Source organism: Culex quinquefasciatus, chromosome 1 (assembly GCF_015732765.1).
Source record: "Culex quinquefasciatus strain JHB chromosome 1, VPISU_Cqui_1.0_pri_paternal, whole genome shotgun sequence".
Classification (NCBI taxonomy): Eukaryota; Metazoa; Arthropoda; class Insecta; order Diptera; family Culicidae; genus Culex; species Culex quinquefasciatus.
Genome location: NC_051861.1, coordinates 69,336,096 through 69,355,701, shown reverse-complemented (window position 1 = coordinate 69,355,701; position 19,606 = coordinate 69,336,096). Strand labels below are relative to the sequence as shown.

Below are 19,606 nucleotides of genomic sequence, written 5' to 3'. Positions count from 1 at the left end.
CAAAAAAGCTGCGGGTAATTTTTCTGAACTCTCAACTGCTGACTCAAGGTTAATATTTCCTTTAAAGAAAGGGACACTTTCTAGACCACAGCACAGAAAAAAAATGAATTTTGGAAGGTTGAAAATTTTGTTGGTTGAATATTACCTCTTTTTTGAGTAATATTACCTATAAAATGTGAACCTGGTGAATATTCATCAGAAACTGATGATAACTCACTAATTTCTAATGTAAAATTAATCATTTTTTGACACAAAATCTGTCACCATTTCATTTTTTTTCTGTGTGCTGAAAAAAGTTGAATTTTCCTTCTAAAGTTAAATTTTCTTCATTTAACAGGGGAAAATGCGCTTCAGCTGTGGTCACAACTCAAGCGAGTTTTCCCTTCTTTTAAAAAGTAATCACCAGTCAAAGAGTTTTCCCTGATAGAAGGAAGGCTCCATTATGTAGAGCGGAAGGCTTCTGCACAAGGGGGTTGACCTAGGGGGGTGACACTTCGGTTCTGCCGGTGCTGGAACCTCGAGCTCAGAGCCAGCACCGAGCTGGTCGGAGCCAGCACCGCGCTGGAACCGTGTCTGGAACTTTGATTGAAAAGTAGCCGATTTTTGGAAATAAATTTAGCGTGCACTGCACAACAGCTGTCACTGTCAAGCAAAAAATCCAAACAAAGTCAACCCGTTTTTTCTTCCTGCGAAAAGTTGCACGCGGTTTTTAACAGCATCAATAAAAGTGGTCCGGTCAAGCAGTCGAACAATCCGATTCTGATGACCACTCAACGGTTGTTCAAGCAAAAAATCCAAACAAAGTCAACCCGTTTTTTTCTTCCTGCGAAAAGTTGCACGCGGTTTTTAACAGCATCAATAAAAGTGGTCCGGTCAAGCAGTCGAACAATCCGATTCTGATGACCACTCAACGGTTGTTCCGGTTGTTCTTTTGCCATACCACATTTGTCACTCCTGCGTCACGGAAGATCCTCGTACCAACTCGACCGCCACACGGGGCTCCCTCGTCCGGTGCATTCGATGTCCTTCTTCGTACCCGATGTCAAGTGCATCCCCGCCGGATTCCAGCTACTGACCACGTCGATCATGATCTGCCCCAAGCACTCACTCGAGCAGTGCTCAATCAACGTCAACGGTGCGATAAGAGCGGAGTCTCATCTCCACCTCCATCTCCGCGTTCAAGTTCTGGCCCGCGCTCACGATAGCCCTGCCAGCGGACCCGGACGTGGTAATCCGGCGGCAACACAAGCAAAAGGACATTTGCGTGCGCTTCTACAGCACGCACGATTTTGGATGGATCAACCGGAGGCAATCGACTCGGACATCGTGGCGGCCGGAAGCAGTCGGACATGATGGAGCGGTACAATGAAGAATCGACCCAGGACGATTTGAGCCAATGCGCGGGGTGAGTTTTTCGAGGGAATGGTCTTCCGTATCAATTGTTAAATCTATTTTATTTCGACAGGAGGACTAGATCGGTGAGTACAAATAGTCGGACAAGGACCCTTGCGGGCTAAACTCGAACTGCATCAACCGGGCGCTGCTCGTGGAGTGCAATCCGAAGACTTGTCCAGCTAGCGAAAGTTGCCAGAACCAGTGCTTCAAACGGAAGCGGTACTAGGCACTGGCGGCCAAACGGATACCCATCAAGCGCTAGGGTCAGGTCGCGCGTCGCGTGATCGAGTACGAGAAGTGATCAACAACGAGGAGTTGCGGCGGCGGATAAATCAAAAGGACGAAAATTACTACTTCCTGACGGTGGACTCGGAGCAGACGATCGACGCGGGGCCCAAGGGCAACTTGGCCAGGTTCATCAACTACTCGAGTCCAACTGCGAGACGTTGCTGTGGAAGGTCGGCGGAAGCCAATCCGTAGGGCTGTTTGCCCTCAAGGACCTCAAGGCAGTAAGTTTTTCGAAATTCCGGTAAAAACACTTACTACAACTAACTCTCTTTTCTCCACCAGGGCTAAGAGCTCACCTTCAACTAGGGGAACAGCATCTAATTCCAGCGTGCCTCTAATGTTGGCAGGTCAGAACTTTGACATTCAATTAAAGCTAATTAAAAGCATTTTCAACTGAAATCGAGTGATAAATAGCTCAATAAGAAGTGAGCAAGCAAGTTTTTATCAAAAGTTTTGCAAAATTAGTTGTTTGAATAGTGAAAATCAGCATATTGGATGGAATTAGGAGCGAGTGCTTAACCTGCCAAACATACGAGAATTTCCCCTACAACTTTGAGACGTTCGGCGACCAGAAGAAGATTTGCCACTGTGGTGCGAGCAAGTGTTGCGGGCTGATCGTCAGCGAAGGAACGGAGAATTGAAGTGGTATAATCACAACGGTCTTGCGCGACTTCTAGGTGCTGATTGTAACGTGGGTTACCTGCTCGAGTGCTCAAATGCCAACAGTGACGACGGCGGCAACTACAGTTCTTCCGCCACACGCCTGCGGCCAAGTACCTTGCGGATCCATCGCGACAAGTGTTCTACCATGCCAAGAGTGACCTCGAGTTTGATCAGTAAACGTTCACGAGGAAACGAACCATTGTTACTAAGTTATGTAATGAGTAACCAATACGAAAATTTGTAAATGTACTCGAAATAAATTTAAAACGCTGCAGAAGTTGCAGCCGCAATCGGTGGAGCTACTCCGGTAGCCTGATGTAGATTCGGAACCAAGCTGGGAACGGAGATGGGTTGGGTTCACGTCATGTGAGAAATCCGGCAAGTCGTCATAAGTTCCGATGTTCCGACTCCTATGCTTCCTTTTTCTTTTCCGACATTAAACCTTCGGTGAGAGGATGTCGTTTTTCATCATCTTAATGGGCTTAACCCTAGTTCAATTTAACCGTACTGACAATCGTTTATTAACAGGCTTCGCTGAAATGGAAAACTAAAATTCGTTGAGTATGCAGAGTCCCCACTGCCGGTTAGCCCAGGCCTTCTTCTCGAAGACCGATGCTAAGTCGGTGGCCATTTGACCAATGATCTGTCAAATGACCCATCAACTACTTGAGCACGCCCTGCCGAACATCATGTCAGCATGCTTTCCATCTGCTTGTGGCAACCTTAGCCAGCGGCCGAGACGACTAACAGAGCGGTTGCCGTTACTTCCAGTTCAACATGTTTGTAATGTTTGCGATAATGTGCGGCAGAATGGCCTTTCCGACAAGACTCACGCCGACTCGGCAATCACATTTTTGTCGCTGGTGTTATCATCGGCAGTCTCGTCCAACACGGATCACTCCTCGTCGTCCTCCAGGTCGATCATCATCTGTAGCACCAGCGGAACCAAAGAAGCCACGTTCTTTTACGCCCGCTTCCGGAACATCTCAGAACATTATCCGACAGTAAAATCATCACCTCGTCGATACTTTCGGCCGTGATTATCATCACCCTTCGTCCTTATCGTGCAACAGAATGAACGCTCCGACGGTACAAGCAACCTGGAAGAGCACCTTCGGAACGGACGATGGGTCCAGATATTTGACCAACATTTGTTTAATAAGCTGCAGATGCTGATTCTGCTGGTTGCCGAAGATACCCGACACCGAAGAGAAGAATCGCAACGCAGATTCCAGATTGTGATTGTCGTCGATCAGGTTGCGTGCTGTTTCTTGGACTCCGGCCGCTGCGGGTTGTTCGAGTCCGGCGCGTTGTTTGGACCAGCCGGTGTTTCTTGGCCACAAAGCGAATTAAAAGCCTGTTCGACAAAAAATAATAACAACAACAAAATTTTCTTTGGCTGCTTGCAGGGCCCCGGCAATGGCCTGATATGAGCTACCGAACAACATTGGCAATATGGCGTCGTTTGTTTACAAACATGGGATTGTTTGTCGACGAACCGAAAATTTACTTTTTTGTTAAAAAATATATAACCATTCTGCAATAACATTAAGTCTTCCAAAACAGACAAAATTTCTTTAAATTCCAGACCAGAATTTGTTTTATTATTATTTTTCAATTTAAACCTCTTTTATCGCGATTCTGATTAAGATTGCACATCAAATCATCGTGCCTTTAATGTATCTTTAGTTTTCACATCGATTCGCTGTAGATTCGTGTTTAAATTTTGAAATTTAGCATAAATTAAAATAAGTTGCAAAATTCCCAACTTCAACCATGTGCAACAATTTCCACATCACCCATGTGGGAAACCGATAATGGGGTAATTCATGCGTTCCAAACTGTCAAAATTCCAAAACGTCATTGCCAATCTTCGGTTCGCTGCTTTTGTTCGTGTTTGAAGTTTCGGGCCGAGACTCTGGCTGCTTGGATGACGTTCTAAACGTCAAAATGTGTACACACTTAAAAGAGATTACCCATATTTTCAATAAAGTTGGTTCGGGGCCAAAAGTTCTGTCGCCGAGCCAGAACCGTGCCCAAAACCATGAGTGGCACACTCTTGGGGTTGACACATCGAATATTTTCATTCGAATCATTCTGCTCATTCCAGAATTATTCTGGAATGATGCTGGAATACACATGATTATTCCGCTTCCAATTAATTTTGTTTTTGCGTGTTAGCGATCAGCAGCTGTCATTTTATTGAAGGAAAAGTAAACATGTTTTGAAAATCAAACAAATTCTCGTCATTCCAGAATCAATCCAGAATGATCGGCTGGCAACTTAAAAATCGAGGTTCCATCATTCCGTTGATTCCAGAATGAAATCGGAATGATGCTTTAATGAAGTCGATTTCGAGTATCTTTGTTAATCTTCGTTTACCTTGTACCTCGTGCTGTGAAAAAAATCTTTGTCAAAACCAAATGTAAACATAAATATTCAGAACCACTTTTCTACGTTTTCGAATCTTTGCTGCACCAGAACCGGGCCGATCGGGGGCCGGAGAAGTCGTTGACAGAATTCCTGGACCTGGTCATCTGGAGTAAAGAGCACGGAAGAGAACCCGGCGTCAGTCAGCCCGGCTCGACGGTGGCGACTTCCCTGGTGGAGGGCGAGTCCTTCGACAAGCGCTGTGGCATTTTGAGCATTCATAAAAATCTGTTCCGGATGAACCCGATCAAGCCGCAGACGGTTCGTCCGTTTGTGTTTTAGACGGTGGTGTAGGTCGCGGATGAGTTGCAGCTGGACGAGGGAGACGTTCAACAGAAGGTGCAAAACTTTGCGGCGGAGAAGTTGACCGGGAACCAGAAGCAGCCAAAGTTTCCGTTGATTCGGCCGAGGATTGAAGTTATCGAGGTGGAGCCACCCTTCGTCTCACCATCCAGCTGCAGCTTTGTTGACAAGCAAACGGAGCACGCGGTCGCATGAAAATAATAAACAATTAGGTATTCCTGATGTCAGAGAAGTGATAAAAAATCAAAATTTTAATCCATAATTTTTCTATAAATTGATTTTTTTCACTCCTACTGGGAACCCCTAGGTCTATCGACGACCTTTTCCAATGACCGTGAGAAGATGCCAGAAAATCCAGCTACGAGCTAAATCCACAATACAACACCTGTGAGTAATGAGAATGTGTACAGTGGCTTGCCAACTTCATTTACTTCCATCTCTTTTAGCAAATAACCGTCCACAAATGCTCATCTCGCGACGGTGCAGCTCCAGCCGAATGAACCCTGGACAGCGTGCCGAAAAATCTGTGTCATTCTCGAAGGAGGATGAAGTGCTCGAAATCGAATTCCGTTCCGAGGGCCTCATCAACCCAATCTTCCGGATGCGCTTCCAGAATCGGGAACTCCCCGTTCTGGCACTTCACTTTCCAGCCAGGAAACGTCGATCACCCTTGCCGAATCTACAGCCAACTTCTCCAAAGCTGTCCTGATGAAGGCCGGCAACGTGACCATCCTGTTCTCTACTTTGCTGTCGCGCGTCGAAACGTCTGTCTAGAACCGTCCAGCTTGGGGTCTTCGGAAGTGACCGGTGGCGTACCCTACACTGAAATAAATATCATGATTGCTGCTATAAGTTTCACATATACACAGAAAAAAATATGTAAATTTACACAGCACGTAATTGCTGTTTATAATGTAAACTCACTCAATGTAATGTTGAAATATGATGTAATGAGCAAAAAGTCATGGAAATTACTCCGATGTAAATCTAAATCTAATGTAAATCATGAATCTAATGGAAACGTTGAGCATGGAAACTCAAATCTAATGAATTTCTACCCGTGTTCGGCTTCCTGTAAATTCCTATTTAATGTAAATCATATATCCAATGTATTTCTGCCAACGTTGACTTCAAAACTACCCGAACTAAAAATAGTTATATTTGGTTCTCTTTCTATCGCTCTCATACTTCGCTGGCCCACTGCCTGAGCCTCGACCTGAATAAGTTGATGCTTTAGCCGCTCGTTTATAGAATGCGAAGATGGCTCAGTCGGCAGCGGGTAGCAGCAGTAACACCGAACATCCTACCCGTCGTCCGTTCGATTCCAGTCCAGCGTTATTCCGTTTGGCTGTCGACGAGAAAGTGGTCCCCTACCTGTGAAACAACTTTTTAAAATACGAATTTCTTTTTGCTGCCCGCTTCAATCATTTTAAAATAGAACATAGGCCACACCCTTTTCCTACTGCAATTCAAGTCGAGCTTCTCATTCCCATTGGCCTATCAGAATTAGTTGATTTGAACTAATGTAAATTCCAAAAGTAATGTAAATTCCAAAACTAATGTAAATTTTCAAAACTAATGTAAATTTCCAATGAATCTAATGTAAATTTCCAATAAACCTAATGTAAATATACATCATTCATCATGATACCTTTTGGTACATGATAAATAATGTAAATTTACAGGAATATTTTTTTCTGTGTAGTTTTTTGCAAAATGCTTCTGCATTTAACCGGTATATGCGCTGCACATAAACTGTATGAGCTCTGCATATACATGAATACAAGTTCGAAATAAGCAAACGCATATAGCATGAATGTATAACAAATGGCCGGCTAACCCCAGCAATTATGAGACCTCCCTTATTAAAACACCTCAGGGTCGGCCTGTTAATCCGAATTCGGCACAAAAGGGAAACACCTGCTAATACCGTTGAACAAACACCCACTTTATTGCGGTACTCGCGCGATAGTTCTATTTGGCAGACTCAAGCTGCACTTCCTTGTCCTTCCCACTTCCTTAATCTAGTCCTACCTCACACGTCCTCTTCTTCCTTCTTCCTTGGGGCCCCTTTCCGGAACTGTCACTGCTGCCGCTGCTCGTTCTCGCCGGCTTCTGCTACTCGCCGTCGTTGTCGCCTCCACGCATCCGGGGCACACTCCACCGGAGCGGAACGCCTTCTTCTGCTCTTCGTGCTCACGGTCAGCTGCTTGAGCTCGTACTCGGACCCTCTCCTCGCCTTCTGCCTCGACGCTCCTGGGTTTGTTGACGGACCCAGGACTTCGGTGGACAAGTCCACCGGATTGCCTGGTTTCCGGCGTCGTCGGGTTGTAACGGATGGCAGATTCGGTGGCGGTTATGGTCGCGACTGGGATGTTCCTCGGAACAAAATGGCGGCGTCGCGACCGGCAGTTCCCACACCGGAACGGTGTAGAGTTGCGATCGTCTGACGTGACGATCGCCGTAGGGGACACTGCGGGTGTCGTGTGGGTCACACGGGCTTCCGGCACCCAGGGTTGGGCTGGCCGATCGGTACGCGAAGCGTACACACCGAGGGGTCTGTAGGGCACAATGGGGCAGCGTTAGAAGATGGCGGAAAGGAGATGGGTTGGCTGTTTCGGGGATTTGTTGTTTTGGGATCGTTCTCTACCTGGTTGTCCAGTTTCTGCGCAGGTTCTCCTGCAGCTCGTCCGGATCTTCCGATCGACGGACCCTTTTCTTCCGGTCTTCCGCGCCGGTTCCACTTCACTCTCACTTGACGGCGAACGTAGCTGGTTCGACCGTCCACTTCTTAAATTACCAGGCAAGTGACCGATCCAATGGCGCAGTTTCTCCAGCGATCCTCAACCTCATCCATCCTTCCCGTTTCGCCCCATTCTCATCCTATTTCGCCCTAACGAATCCATTGTCCTTCTCGTGGCGCTTTCTGGTGGTGACTAGCGCAACTACTCCAGCGTGCAGCGTTGGTAGCGTCCATTGGCGTTGGACAGCTACTCGAGTGGGGATGTTCCGCTCTCCAGCTTTCACAGGGTTCCCTTTCGGCATGCTAATTTACGCGTCGCGGAACAACAGTCTCACCACTCTTGAAGCTAACCGAACCACTGGTTACACTCTCCCCTCGCTCGGGTAAAAAAAATATTAGAACTAATATTTTTTTTTGGAAAACACTAGAACGAATATTCATTTTATATTATTCACTGTAAACTGTGAACACTAGCTTACCTCTGAACCACGAAACAAGAACAAAAAAATGACTGCACATCTGTGTTTTAACTCAAAGTAACCGGAAATAGTTGAATATTTAGACCTCAGTACTAAGTCAAGTCTGAATACACAAGTTGACAACACTTATATCAGGGACTATGGGTCGGGGTCATAAGTTATCATCGTCAACCTAAGTCGACTCCTCTCAGTTTCAAGGCCGTAACCTGTTACTGACCATCAACGTATATTTCAACTCCGGTCTCCAGCGAACTCCAATCCTGATACATTAACCGACATTGACAACATTTAAATTACAAAAATATATGTACAAGTTAAACAAAATAAATATTTACAAATTAAAATTCAAACAAGCATGCAATTTCTACATTATTACAGCATGCAAAATATTTACAAAATTCAGAAAATCAAATTCCAGAATAATTATTTACACAATAAATTCTTTTACAATCGTACCGAGTCACACCAAGTGACGGTTGATATGTATCAACACGCGCGAATGTCGAAGATCTCCTTTTCCACTTTACTTCGTTATCATTACCATTCGTATCAGTGTGTGTATGGCTCTCACGATTGTGTGCAAAAAATGTTTGTAATCTTCATGCAAATTTTAAGACAACAACAAAGTACAAATTAAAATAATAAATAATTACAAAAATAAAAATATGTACATAACAATCGGCATAATATTTACAAAATTTGCCAAAAATTTCCATATATTAACCGAAAATTTAATTTGTGCATCAGCACTTTCATGCAACATTGTACGCAAGATCTTATCAAACCTCGATCTAGTACTGCCTTTTCCGATAAATTGATATAAACTGTTTAACTGTATGTGTTATCACTGTTCGGGAAACTTACGAACTGTCAAATGAATCTGTCACACTCTGTCAAAGACGTGTTTATATGTGGAAATGAGGCATGAATAAATGGTATGGTAAGTATCGATGAAATATTTGGTAAAAAAAGTTGAGAAATTGCGAAGCAAGTACTCTCCAAATCATGAGGTACCAACATGCTGGTCAAGTACTCACTGGTGAATGAATCTCATTCATTTTTATCAAGTAGTTCATCAGTGAACATACAGTGAACGGAAAAAAAATAATGTTCATAACCTCAAACCTAATTGTGAAAATTGATGATTGGATTTTATTGGTGCTTTAATTATGTTGTGATTGATATTGATTATTATGTTTCATGATTTTGGTTACTTTCCCGAGACACATGATATTCAGATACATTCTATGTATTCCAAGTTATTATGCTGAAGGCAAATTATGTGGGTTCTGTGATTTCTATTTATGCTTTTATGCTTTCATTCACTATTTATGGTGGGAGGTAGAAAATCGACTAAATTTTTGGACAAAACAGTACAAATCAATAAATAATCATGCAACAAACTAAAATTCAAATAAATTAAAATTCAATTAAACTTTTTTTACAAGATTTGTACAAACTCCTCACAACTACAGGTGATTAGGAGAAAACTAACTTTCTCCCACGCATTTTCTTTGGTATTAGCGATAATTGGAACAGTGTGAGTGCATCTAGAAGTGATGTTTACAGATGCGACTCTTTTGAACCAAAATCCACCAAATAACATCAAGCCAAACTGCTCTAAAAGTTGCCCTAACTCGAGGCACAACTACTCCCACATTTTACAGGCTAGACCAACTTAAACGCAATACACGATCAAACAGATTGTTTACGATCATGCACGCTGTTGTATCTACCGTAACATTACCGAACTCTGTCTCACCATCTCGTCAGATGTTGTGTGAGCAGGCTCAAAACTTCTACTTTCTGGATCCAAATTCAGCATAACAGCTGTAACTATGTCCTACGACACTAACACACATTTCTCCTGCAGGTTCACCAAACTACGTGGCATATTACGAAGGACTGGAACTTAGTCACAACTACTTTGGCCAGGGATGAGCATTGGTGTACTTGAATGGACGAAATAGTACTTCTTAAAGAACATTTAACAGAAGGTAACTATTTGCCAAACTGTACTGCTCGATCTAACCAAAAGCAGCTCAACTAATTCCATCTCTTCTTTCAGGGTAAATTGGCCGTAACAACGCACCACCCTAACAAAGGAACATCGTCCTCAAAACATCTCACACACAGGTAAGATTTACATCTACACACACTTCACAAACTTCACAAACACAAACGATCTTAATCGTCTTCCTAGACTAGTACCACATTACGATCAATGGTGTCTCTGTGTTTGCATGTCCACTACATCTGAAAATTCGACGAATGATGAACTTTTAACTTCATCGATTCTCAGAGTAGTTAACTACACACACAAAAGACCCAAAACGATCTAAAAATCTTGTTTGAGGACTAACTTAGGTGAACTAGTACCGCAATACTCTGCCTCTCCGAGTATCAACATTTTTTCTCACCAAGAGAAACACATGGCCAACTCGACCAACATAAACTCCTATCTCTTCACAACATTAACACCAAATTTGAACAGGTACTAGAAAAGTCTAGGAAACCTTAATAAAAAGAAAACAGATTTTCTAAAATTTTGTTTCTACGAGTGCTTCCAAAGTTTTGGATGGGGTGTGCCACATCAGCTAACCCTCTGCTGCAGCGGATGTCCCCTTGATGTGATATTAGAATAAGAAATACCTCCTTTCCTCTAACTATCCCCTATCTATTAGCAATTTCGAAGGTTATTTTGTAATTTTTTTCCTTCCCCTGCTCAATTTTTCTCCCGTGTACCAGTAAACTCTAAACACTGTTTGAATTAGTCAGCTGTTGAAAGGTACCCCATATCTCAGCTTAGGATAATTACTGCACTGATGTTTTTGCCAAAACAATCCAATAAATGAAATGAAATGAAATGAAAAATAAAATTTTGTTCTTGGGTTAAAAACAAGTCTCATACACAACAAACTTTCATTTGTCATGCAGAAACCTACCACTAACTCACACATACTCGTAGCGACTCTCACTACAACATAAACTTTCTCCCTAAACGCTCTCTTTGATTGAAAGCTCTCGCAATTTACTTCAATTATCAACTCTTGTTTCAGATTTATCTCTCATTTTTCCAGTTTCATATTCTTTTGATGATTTGCTCTTTTTCTGATTCTCTCAAGGGGTAATTGGGTTGGAAAATTGGTGAAACAGTTCACCATTCTAGTACATCATTCATTCATCATTCTTTCATTCAAATATCACTCATCACTCAAACACTCAAATTAAAACTCTTTCAATAAAATTTGATCACAAGATCTAAAACATTCACAACACTAAACCATTTCGTATAAAAAACACTGTTTATTAACTCAAATACTTCAATTTTCTTTTTAGATGTCATTTATCGACGCATAATTCAGCGAAATGGACTACAAAATACTGTGGAGTTCACTACCCAAAGCGGTCATGTTTTCATCATCCCACCAGAACACAAGTCCAGATTTGGAATGGAATTTCTAAAAAATTGGAAAAATTTTGAACTACCTAGTAAAACGGTTTTGCACGTTGAAATAATTTGATAACCTAGAATTTGTTCACGCTCGATACCTAAATGAGCTGATTTGAAATTGTATAATTACTAGGGCTAAGCTTGTGAACTCACACAGACTGTAGGGAAAATAAACGATTTGTTTTGCCTGGTCTTTTCATTCAACACATACGAAGGAAACCACACTCCACTGATACGAAAGCCATTCTGGAATTTTGCAAATTTATCAATTAAATCTTCGACCAATTACTATGTCAATGTCTGGTGGTCGTTCCTACTCACATAGACATCCAAGACCCCTCCAAAGGACCTAAATATCCAAGTATTAGTTGTTCTTCTGTTTGTATTTTGATGTTTGGTCAAGTCCTGAACTTGAATAATGGGCGTTTTCCCAGAGAAGTGGGCATCATGCTCATAATTCACAGATATTCCCATGCACGAATTAGTTAAACTATTTCTAGTTGGGCGCCAAGTATAACAAATGGCCGGCTAACCCCAGCAATTATGAGACCTCCCTTATTAAAACACCTCAGGGTCGGCCTGTTAATCCGAATTCGGCACAAAAGGGAAACACCTGCTAATACCGTTGAACAAACACCCACTTTATTGCGGTACTCGCGCGATAGTTCTATTTGGCAGACTCAAGCTGCACTTCCTTGTCCTTCCCACTTCCTTGATCTAGTCCTACCTCACACGTCCTCTTCTTCCTTCTTCCTTGGGGCCCCTTTCCGGAACTGTCACTGCTGCCGCTGCTCGTTCTCGCCGGCTTCTGCTACTCGCCGTCGTTGTCGCCTCCACGCATCCGGGGCACACTCCACCGGAGCGGAACGCCTTCTTCTGCTCTTCGTGCTCACGGTCAGCTGCTTGAGCTCGTACTCGGACCCTCTCCTCGCCTTCTGCCTCGACGCTCCTGGGTTTGTTGACGGACCCAGGACTTCGGTGGACAAGTCCACCGGATTGCCTGGTTTCCGGCGTCGTCGGGTTGTAACGGATGGCAGATTCGGTGGCGGTTATGGTCGCGACTGGGATGTTCCTCGGAACAAAATGGCGGCGTCGCGACCGGCAGTTCCCACACCGGAACGGTGTAGAGTTGCGATCGTCTGACGTGACGATCGCCGTAGGGGACACTGCGGGTGTCGTGTGGGTCACACGGGCTTCCGGCACCCAGGGTTGGGCTGGCCGATCGGTACGCGAAGCGTACACACCGAGGGGTCTGTAGGGCACAATGGGGCAGCGTTAGAAGATGGCGGAAAGGAGATGGGTTGGCTGTTTCGAGGATTTGTTGTTTTGGGATCGTCCTCTACCTGGTTGTCCAGTTTCTGCGCAGGTTCTCCTGCAGCTCGTCCGGATCTTCCGATCGACGGACCCTTTTCTTCCGGTCTTCCGCGCCGGTTCCACTTCACTCTCACTTGACGGCGAACGTAGCTGGTTCGACCGTCCACTTCTTAAATTACCAGGCAAGTGATCGATCCAATGGCGCAGTTTCTCCAGCGATCCTCAACCTCATCCATCCTTCCCGTTTCGCCCCATTCTCATCCTATTTCGCCCTAACGAATCCATTGTCCTTCTCGTGGCGCTTTCTGGTGGTGACTAGCGCAACTACTCCAGCGTGCAGCGTTGGTAGCGTCCATTGGCGTTGGACAGCTACTCGAGTGGGGATGTTCCGCTCTCCAGCTTTCACAGGGTTCCCTTTCGGCATGCTAATTTACGCGTCGCGGAACAACAGTCTCACCACTCTTGAAGCTAACCGAACCACTGGTTACAAATGTTCACGACACATGAAAAGTATATGCAATGCTCACAGAATAAAACATTTGGCGATATGCACCCACATATAAGTTGTATGTGCAGAATTCATAATTTTCAATGTATTTTTCTTTTGATTATCAAGAGTGGTGTATTTTGTTTTCATTTACTATTCCTAATGTTGAATTGCTGATTAAACTTTCTTCCAATATTAAAAAATTCTTATAATGTATTGTTGAAATTTTTTTCAAATACTTTTTTTTAAAACAATTGCGTTTTGTACCACAAGAAATCACGTCGAGCAGCTTGAAGATTCAGTTTCTTCCACTTCCTCCATCACTTGCTCCGCCGGCACCGGGTCGTGTCCGACGTGCTGCCAAAGAAGCGCCCGAGCTTTCCTGAGCCAGCATGGCCGTTTCGCTCGTGTTCGGTGACGTTACTTCGTCTTCTCGTGGACCAGTCGGATTTTGACCTTCAGGTGGCCTTTCAATTCAGCACCGGCATGTAGATCGACGGCCTTAAATGAAACAATGGGCAGTTAAAACATAAAAATACACTAAATTCAAGCTTTATTTACCTTCTTGTTGCTAGACCCGATCTCGCCAACGGGGTTCATCTTCAGAACCTGACCAATCTGAGGAATCGGCCTCAGCACCGCAAGCTTTGAACATCTTTGATCCGGAAAACTTATGCTGGGTTTGCCTGGAAAATAACTGTTTTGTAAAATTTAAATCAAGAAAATATTCGTCACAAACCTGTCACGGAAGTCGACTTTCCGACGGATCGTCGATTCACGCCGTTTCAAACCCGCTTCTTCACGCGAGTCGAACGTCCAAACAACGAGGTTTAGCGGCTTTTAGCGACGGCGCCAATGTCCGCCTGCGAGAACCACTTTTTACACTTTGGCGGGAGATCCGGTTAAAGGAGCTGGATTGGAGCAACTGCGAATAAGAAAAATGTGAAGTCGAGAAAAATCTTCGTCACAAATATTTCTTACTTACCTCCAACGTGGCGTTGAATTTATCTACCCTAGATCTAGCAGTAGGCTTTTAAACAATTTGACTATTGAAAAATGCCAATAAATGTTGGCACAAAACCCTCGACTAAAATTTTTTTCCAATTTTCGCCATCTTGTTCAGAAAAAAACGTTTTATGGCCGCATACCGAGACGCATACATAAATGTTGTGAGCATTGCATGTAAATTTTATGTGTAAAAGCATACAGCAAAAATCTATCGAGAAATTAAAAGTGAGAGTGTGTGCGTGCAACATGGAGTTAAACTTTTCAAAGTGCCATGGTAATCTTCACAGCAACTTCACAGAAAGTTTAACTCCATGTTGCACACACTCTCACTTTTAATTTCTCGATAGCATCGCGCACATACAACTTATATGCAATGCTCACAAAGTTTATTTGCGTAAACAATATTTTTTGTTAGGAAGGAAGCAAACTCGGTTATGTGCGATACGCATATAAAATCTATGATGATTGTTATTCAAATTTATATGTGGTACACGAAGTTCATAATGACAATTCATAAGTTTTAATAAGCTGATCTGAGATACAGTTATGTGCCGTTGGCATATATAATCAATCATGATTTTAGTTTCCGTGTAAGAATCGGTACAGCTTGGACTCGGATTTTGGCCAGAAGCGTTAAATACAAAAACAAAATGTCTTATTTAACATACTGTTTAAAACTTTTAAAAATAAATATAAAATCAAGCCTAGAATCAAGCACATTTTTATGAAATTAACACTGTAGTACACTGAAAGAAAGGCACATAGTAACATCACATGTTTTGCACATGAATCCGCCCCATTCGACTTCGCATGTGAATGTCATTTGTAAATCACATACAAAATTTTCATAGCACCACATGGTAAATTCAAATGAAAAACACGTTAGTTTCATGTGATGACGCACATGAATTTGGAAATATTTTCTAATAAATTTGCAATGATTTTTTAGTGGAAAACAAATGGTTCTCTAGTGGTTTTTAGGTGTCTTAAAAATAAAAGGAAATTTCTTCAAATAAATTTATTTCACGAATTCATTTAAATACAACTTTAATTATTTATTTTATTTTTTAAAATGTTTATATCACATAACAGAACACATTTGGCTTCACTGATATTAAACCACAGACGAAATTAAACGTGAGGCCCGATTAAAAGGTTGAAAGCGGAGCTTCTCTAGATTCACAATGAACATCAAGGACGGACTACGGATCAGATCGAGAAGTACTTGATCGTCTTGGATCATTTTTGCTCGGTCAGCTTGAGCCCTCTGGAAACGACTTGACCGTAGCGGTTCACCGGTCCAGCAGGGCATAATATTTGAGCACCTTGATGACAATTTATGGCCAAAACTTGCGCCACCTGTGGTAGATCCACATAACACCATCGTAACCGAGCTTAACTTGCAACCTTGTAGCTCCAGATCAGGAGCAGATTCCAAAGATGACCGGAATTTGATCTTCTGCAAAAAAAAAATTACCCTGCATTTATTTCGAAAAACTTAACTGTTTCCTTTCTGTTTTCTTACCACCAGCGTTAAAGCTCAAGTTTAAACCACAATATTTAAAATAACTCAGGAAATTTGTTTCCTGAATAAAATGTTGAATACCGAACGCAATTTTTGAACCACCTTCGTCCGTGGCCATCTTACTAATGAAGAATTTTTCGCCAAACACATTCTAAAACCAAAGCATTTCATTTTAACGTGATTTTCACTTCGAAATCAAAGGAAATGTCGAATGGGGCCAATCGATGTGAAATTCATTTGAACCTGGAGTGAAATTCATGCGAAAAAAGAGTGGATGTTTGCTCGCTAACGATCAGCTGGTTTTAAATTATTTTCACATCCATTTAAAATGTAAAACATGTGAGAGCCATGAGAAAAGCACGTGAATTTATCGTGTTGATTTTTGGAGACTCTCACGTGAAAAATCACTTGAGATTACTATGCTGGTTTCTTTCAGTGTATTAAATGTTGTTTATTCTTGCTATAAAAGGTTTCTTTTCCAATTAAAAGTAAAACACTTTTACCGATACAACGATTTTGTGGTAGTATCAAAAACTTTCCAACTTTTAAATTGAAAAGTTTGAACTTTCTACGAATATAAGCCAACGCGAACTTTTAATCCAACGAGTGATCTTTTTAAATTCAGAGTATTTTTTCTTTGTGTGTGATTAATATTCATGAAATTCCAAAACTTGCTCGCCATTTCGCTGAATGTTTTCCTCGCTCTGTCAAAATTTGGTCAAAACAGTGCGAAAGAGATGAACGAAAAACAACATCACTACCATGTGTGACTTTGTGCGTGCGCGCATATTTTGTTTCATTGGGTGCGGGCATTGAAAAGCTCGAAAACTTAGATGTCAGCCCACCAGATGACTCTGCGGTTTTGATGATTGAGCCATAGACTAATAAAAGACTACACAGTAGGCTCTGAACCATGACTCAACCTTTTTATGACCCCTCGGCACGGCCGGTTCACTGTCAAAAATGACAGATCGAAATGTCATCAACTGGCAGCTCTGACGTTGACATGACATTTCACGCAATGTTATTGTTTATGTTTTGTTTTGAATTAAACGGAAAATGTTCCACACTGAGCAAAACTTACACAGCTCAACGAAGTGTTCTACACATGATCTGGCCCTGCTGTACAGAGCACTCAAATATCAATCGCAAAACACTTGAAATTTCGGTGATTGGCCATGAAATAATGTCAATAGCCAAACACTTGAATTTTAAATGGTGTTGAAAAAAAAAGTACGTCAAGCGATTTACAGGTTCTCGCTTGCTAGTCGTGGACGCTACCACTGCGCCGGCCGGCCAGTTGAAGATGGGAGTGTTTTTTGTGCTATTGGTTCTTGCCTCGCTTCTAGCCTTCGATGAAAGTCGCGCAAAATCAATCAGTGAAACACATTAAATTCATGTGGATAATCACGTTGACTTTGAATAGTGCCTGTTTTGGGTAGATCTTAAGATCATTTTCAAGTGTTTTGCTCATCACTTTGAATAGTTCAAGAAGGTGGGACAAATTCATGAGCAAAACAATTGAAAAGCTTGAGCCACCCGAATGAAAATAACATGTTAAAAAATACCAAAAAGTCAACCGCCCAAACACTTGCATTTGATAGTGGTTTGGATTGATGTTGAAACACAAACCAATTAGATCTACGATGTGACTTTATTCAATCATTCAAGTGTTTGGGCACTTGAATAAAAAGTGTGGCATATTTTCAGTGCAGATGCGGACGGTAATTACTAGAGTGAACCATCGTTCGGGGGGGATCCTGAGGGTGGTCGAATTTCTAGCGATTCCGTGTGTCTGCTGAAAGATAGACACGCCTACGCCTGAAGGTCATTCCGGGATTCGAACGGCAACATGGGCCTCACCATCGAGGGCAAGAAGAGGCTCCCGATCGAGATCATTTCGGGCTGTCAATCGTCATCCTCCCAGAAAACGACCACGTGAACACCGTCGGGTTTACCAAGCAAAGCGGCGTATCTAGTCGTGGCCCGCCTCCGGTTGATACTGCCGGGGCAAGACTGACCTTCTTCAAGCCGGAAAGGCAAGAAAGTCCTTGCAGACGCCATCTGGGCCTCGACGTACTGAATCTACTTCAAAAACCTCAACAGGCCCAAGATCTTTGCCCCGAACTGCCATTCCGAACCCGGGGGCATGAGCTCGAACCAGCAACTTGGAACTGGCAACGAGGAAGACGAACAACGCAGCTTGTCAGCAAGCAGGTGCAGGGCATGCGCATCCTTAAAGTTACTAGCGGAGGTCAGCACAGTTTGTCCCATGTAGAGGGAGACTTAGAGGAAGCCACCCCGTCACGGAACCGAAACCCGCCGCCGCCGCTAAGTCCAAGAATGTAGAATGAGAGTAAATTTTACTACAAAGAAAACAAATACGCGGATACTTTTTATCATGTACTTCAAATTTTATTTTCAATTGTTGGTTACAAATATTTTCAACTTGATCTAAAAATTCACTTCTTCTTGACCAACTCCTCGCCCTTCTGGATGTTTTTCTTCAGCACCTGAATGGCCTTCTTGAGCAGCTCCTTCTCGTTGGCGTTCACCTTGGGCAGACCAAGGTTCTTCTCGAGACCGTTCTTGCCCAGCAGCAGCGGCGTGGAGAAGTAAGTGGCCTTGGTAATATCCGAGCGGAAAAGACCGGAATGTTGACCTCTTGTGGGTCGACTCCGGCACGGTCAATGTCCAGCATGGAAATGGCCAACACGCGCTTTGGGTCCAAAACTGCAGCCTTGGGCAGAGTGTCGCAGGCAATCGGGACCGTTGAGTTAACCGGATTCGAGATGGGGGCACGCATTGGCACATCCGGCGGCGAGGCCGCGGGCGATCAAGGTGTTCGTGTTGAACAGATTTGGCTCGCTAAACAATAATCCCTGCACTGCTGATTAACTTATTGCAAAGCAAAACAACACAAACAAGATGCGCGCGTAAATCAGCACAAAACGAAATCGAAAAAGCCAGCGCTGCCAGGTCGATCTGTCATACGAGGGGCGAGCCGATATGGGGTTCAACGTTGTACCCGCGGTTCACAGCTTATGAGTCATACTTTTTGGAAAATTTTGTTCGGAGTGAGTAGTCTTTAATTAGTCTATGATTGAGCGTTGTTCCCAGATTTTAGGAGTTGTCTATCTTTTTAAATTAGGTATCTTTGATATGAGGTTATATCTACCCAAATATCAGCGTGGATATCATACGCGCATAATACTCGCGCAGTATTCCTAGGTTGCATACCGTATCGACTCCAATATTGGCTTTATATTGGTGCAGTATCAGAAGTGAATTGCCCTTTGGGCCAGCTACAGGTAGGTCGACTTCGGTGGATGAATTATCAGGTTCTTGAACCTGTCCTTGTGCGTCATCGGCAGCACGACGGCCTCAATCAATTATTGAAATTGCCGGATGATAATAGAGCGCCAGCGAATCTCCCGTCCGGGAAATGTAATAGACAAATCCAGCGAAAGCTAAACGCTGTTTTTTGATGGTGAGAGATTTGACAGCTCCCATACTA

The 19,606-nt window shown here is 43.1% G+C and overlaps 1 protein-coding gene and 5 long non-coding RNA genes across 8 annotated transcripts; 3 read left to right on the top strand and 3 right to left on the bottom strand.

The window, feature by feature from the left end:
- Nucleotides 1–486: 486 nt before the first annotated feature.
- Nucleotides 487–2,107, top strand: LOC6041415. The gene is made up of 3 exons (XR_005279115.1): nt 487–1,405; nt 1,466–1,904; nt 1,966–2,107. It is a non-coding gene; the product is annotated as an uncharacterized LOC6041415 (long non-coding RNA).
- Nucleotides 2,108–4,199: 2,092 nt separating this feature from the next.
- Nucleotides 4,200–6,055, top strand: LOC119771249. Its single transcript, XR_005279116.1, has 3 exons — nt 4,200–5,291; nt 5,387–5,466; nt 5,526–6,055. It is a non-coding gene; the product is annotated as an uncharacterized LOC119771249 (long non-coding RNA).
- A 951-nt stretch (nt 6,056–7,006) lies between these two features.
- Nucleotides 7,007–9,075, bottom strand: LOC119771247. Its single transcript, XR_005279113.1, has 2 exons — nt 7,730–9,075; nt 7,007–7,638 (listed from the first exon to the last, which is right to left on the bottom strand). It is a non-coding gene; the product is annotated as an uncharacterized LOC119771247 (long non-coding RNA).
- A 98-nt stretch (nt 9,076–9,173) lies between these two features.
- Nucleotides 9,174–11,929, top strand: LOC119771245. Its single transcript, XR_005279111.1, has 4 exons — nt 9,174–9,241; nt 10,175–10,298; nt 10,370–10,437; nt 11,641–11,929. It is a non-coding gene; the product is annotated as an uncharacterized LOC119771245 (long non-coding RNA).
- A 446-nt stretch (nt 11,930–12,375) lies between these two features.
- LOC119771242 lies at nt 12,376–17,241 on the bottom strand. 3 transcript variants are annotated; one of them, XR_005279107.1, is made up of 4 exons: nt 14,296–17,241; nt 14,118–14,242; nt 13,099–14,057; nt 12,376–13,007 (listed from the first exon to the last, which is right to left on the bottom strand). It is a non-coding gene; the product is annotated as an uncharacterized LOC119771242 (long non-coding RNA). The 3 variants fall into 3 exon arrangements; XR_005279108.1 differs by having other exon boundaries at nt 12,376–14,057; nt 14,296–14,481; nt 14,542–17,241; XR_005279106.1 differs by having other exon boundaries at nt 12,376–14,057.
- Nucleotides 17,242–18,486: 1,245 nt separating this feature from the next.
- LOC119770279 (malate dehydrogenase, mitochondrial-like) lies at nt 18,487–18,776 on the bottom strand (the record flags this gene model as incomplete). Its single annotated transcript, XM_038264860.1, has 1 exon — nt 18,487–18,776. A coding segment is annotated over one exon (225 nt), but the record flags the coding sequence as incomplete, so codon positions are not given.
- Between the last annotated feature and the right edge of the window lie 830 nt (nt 18,777–19,606).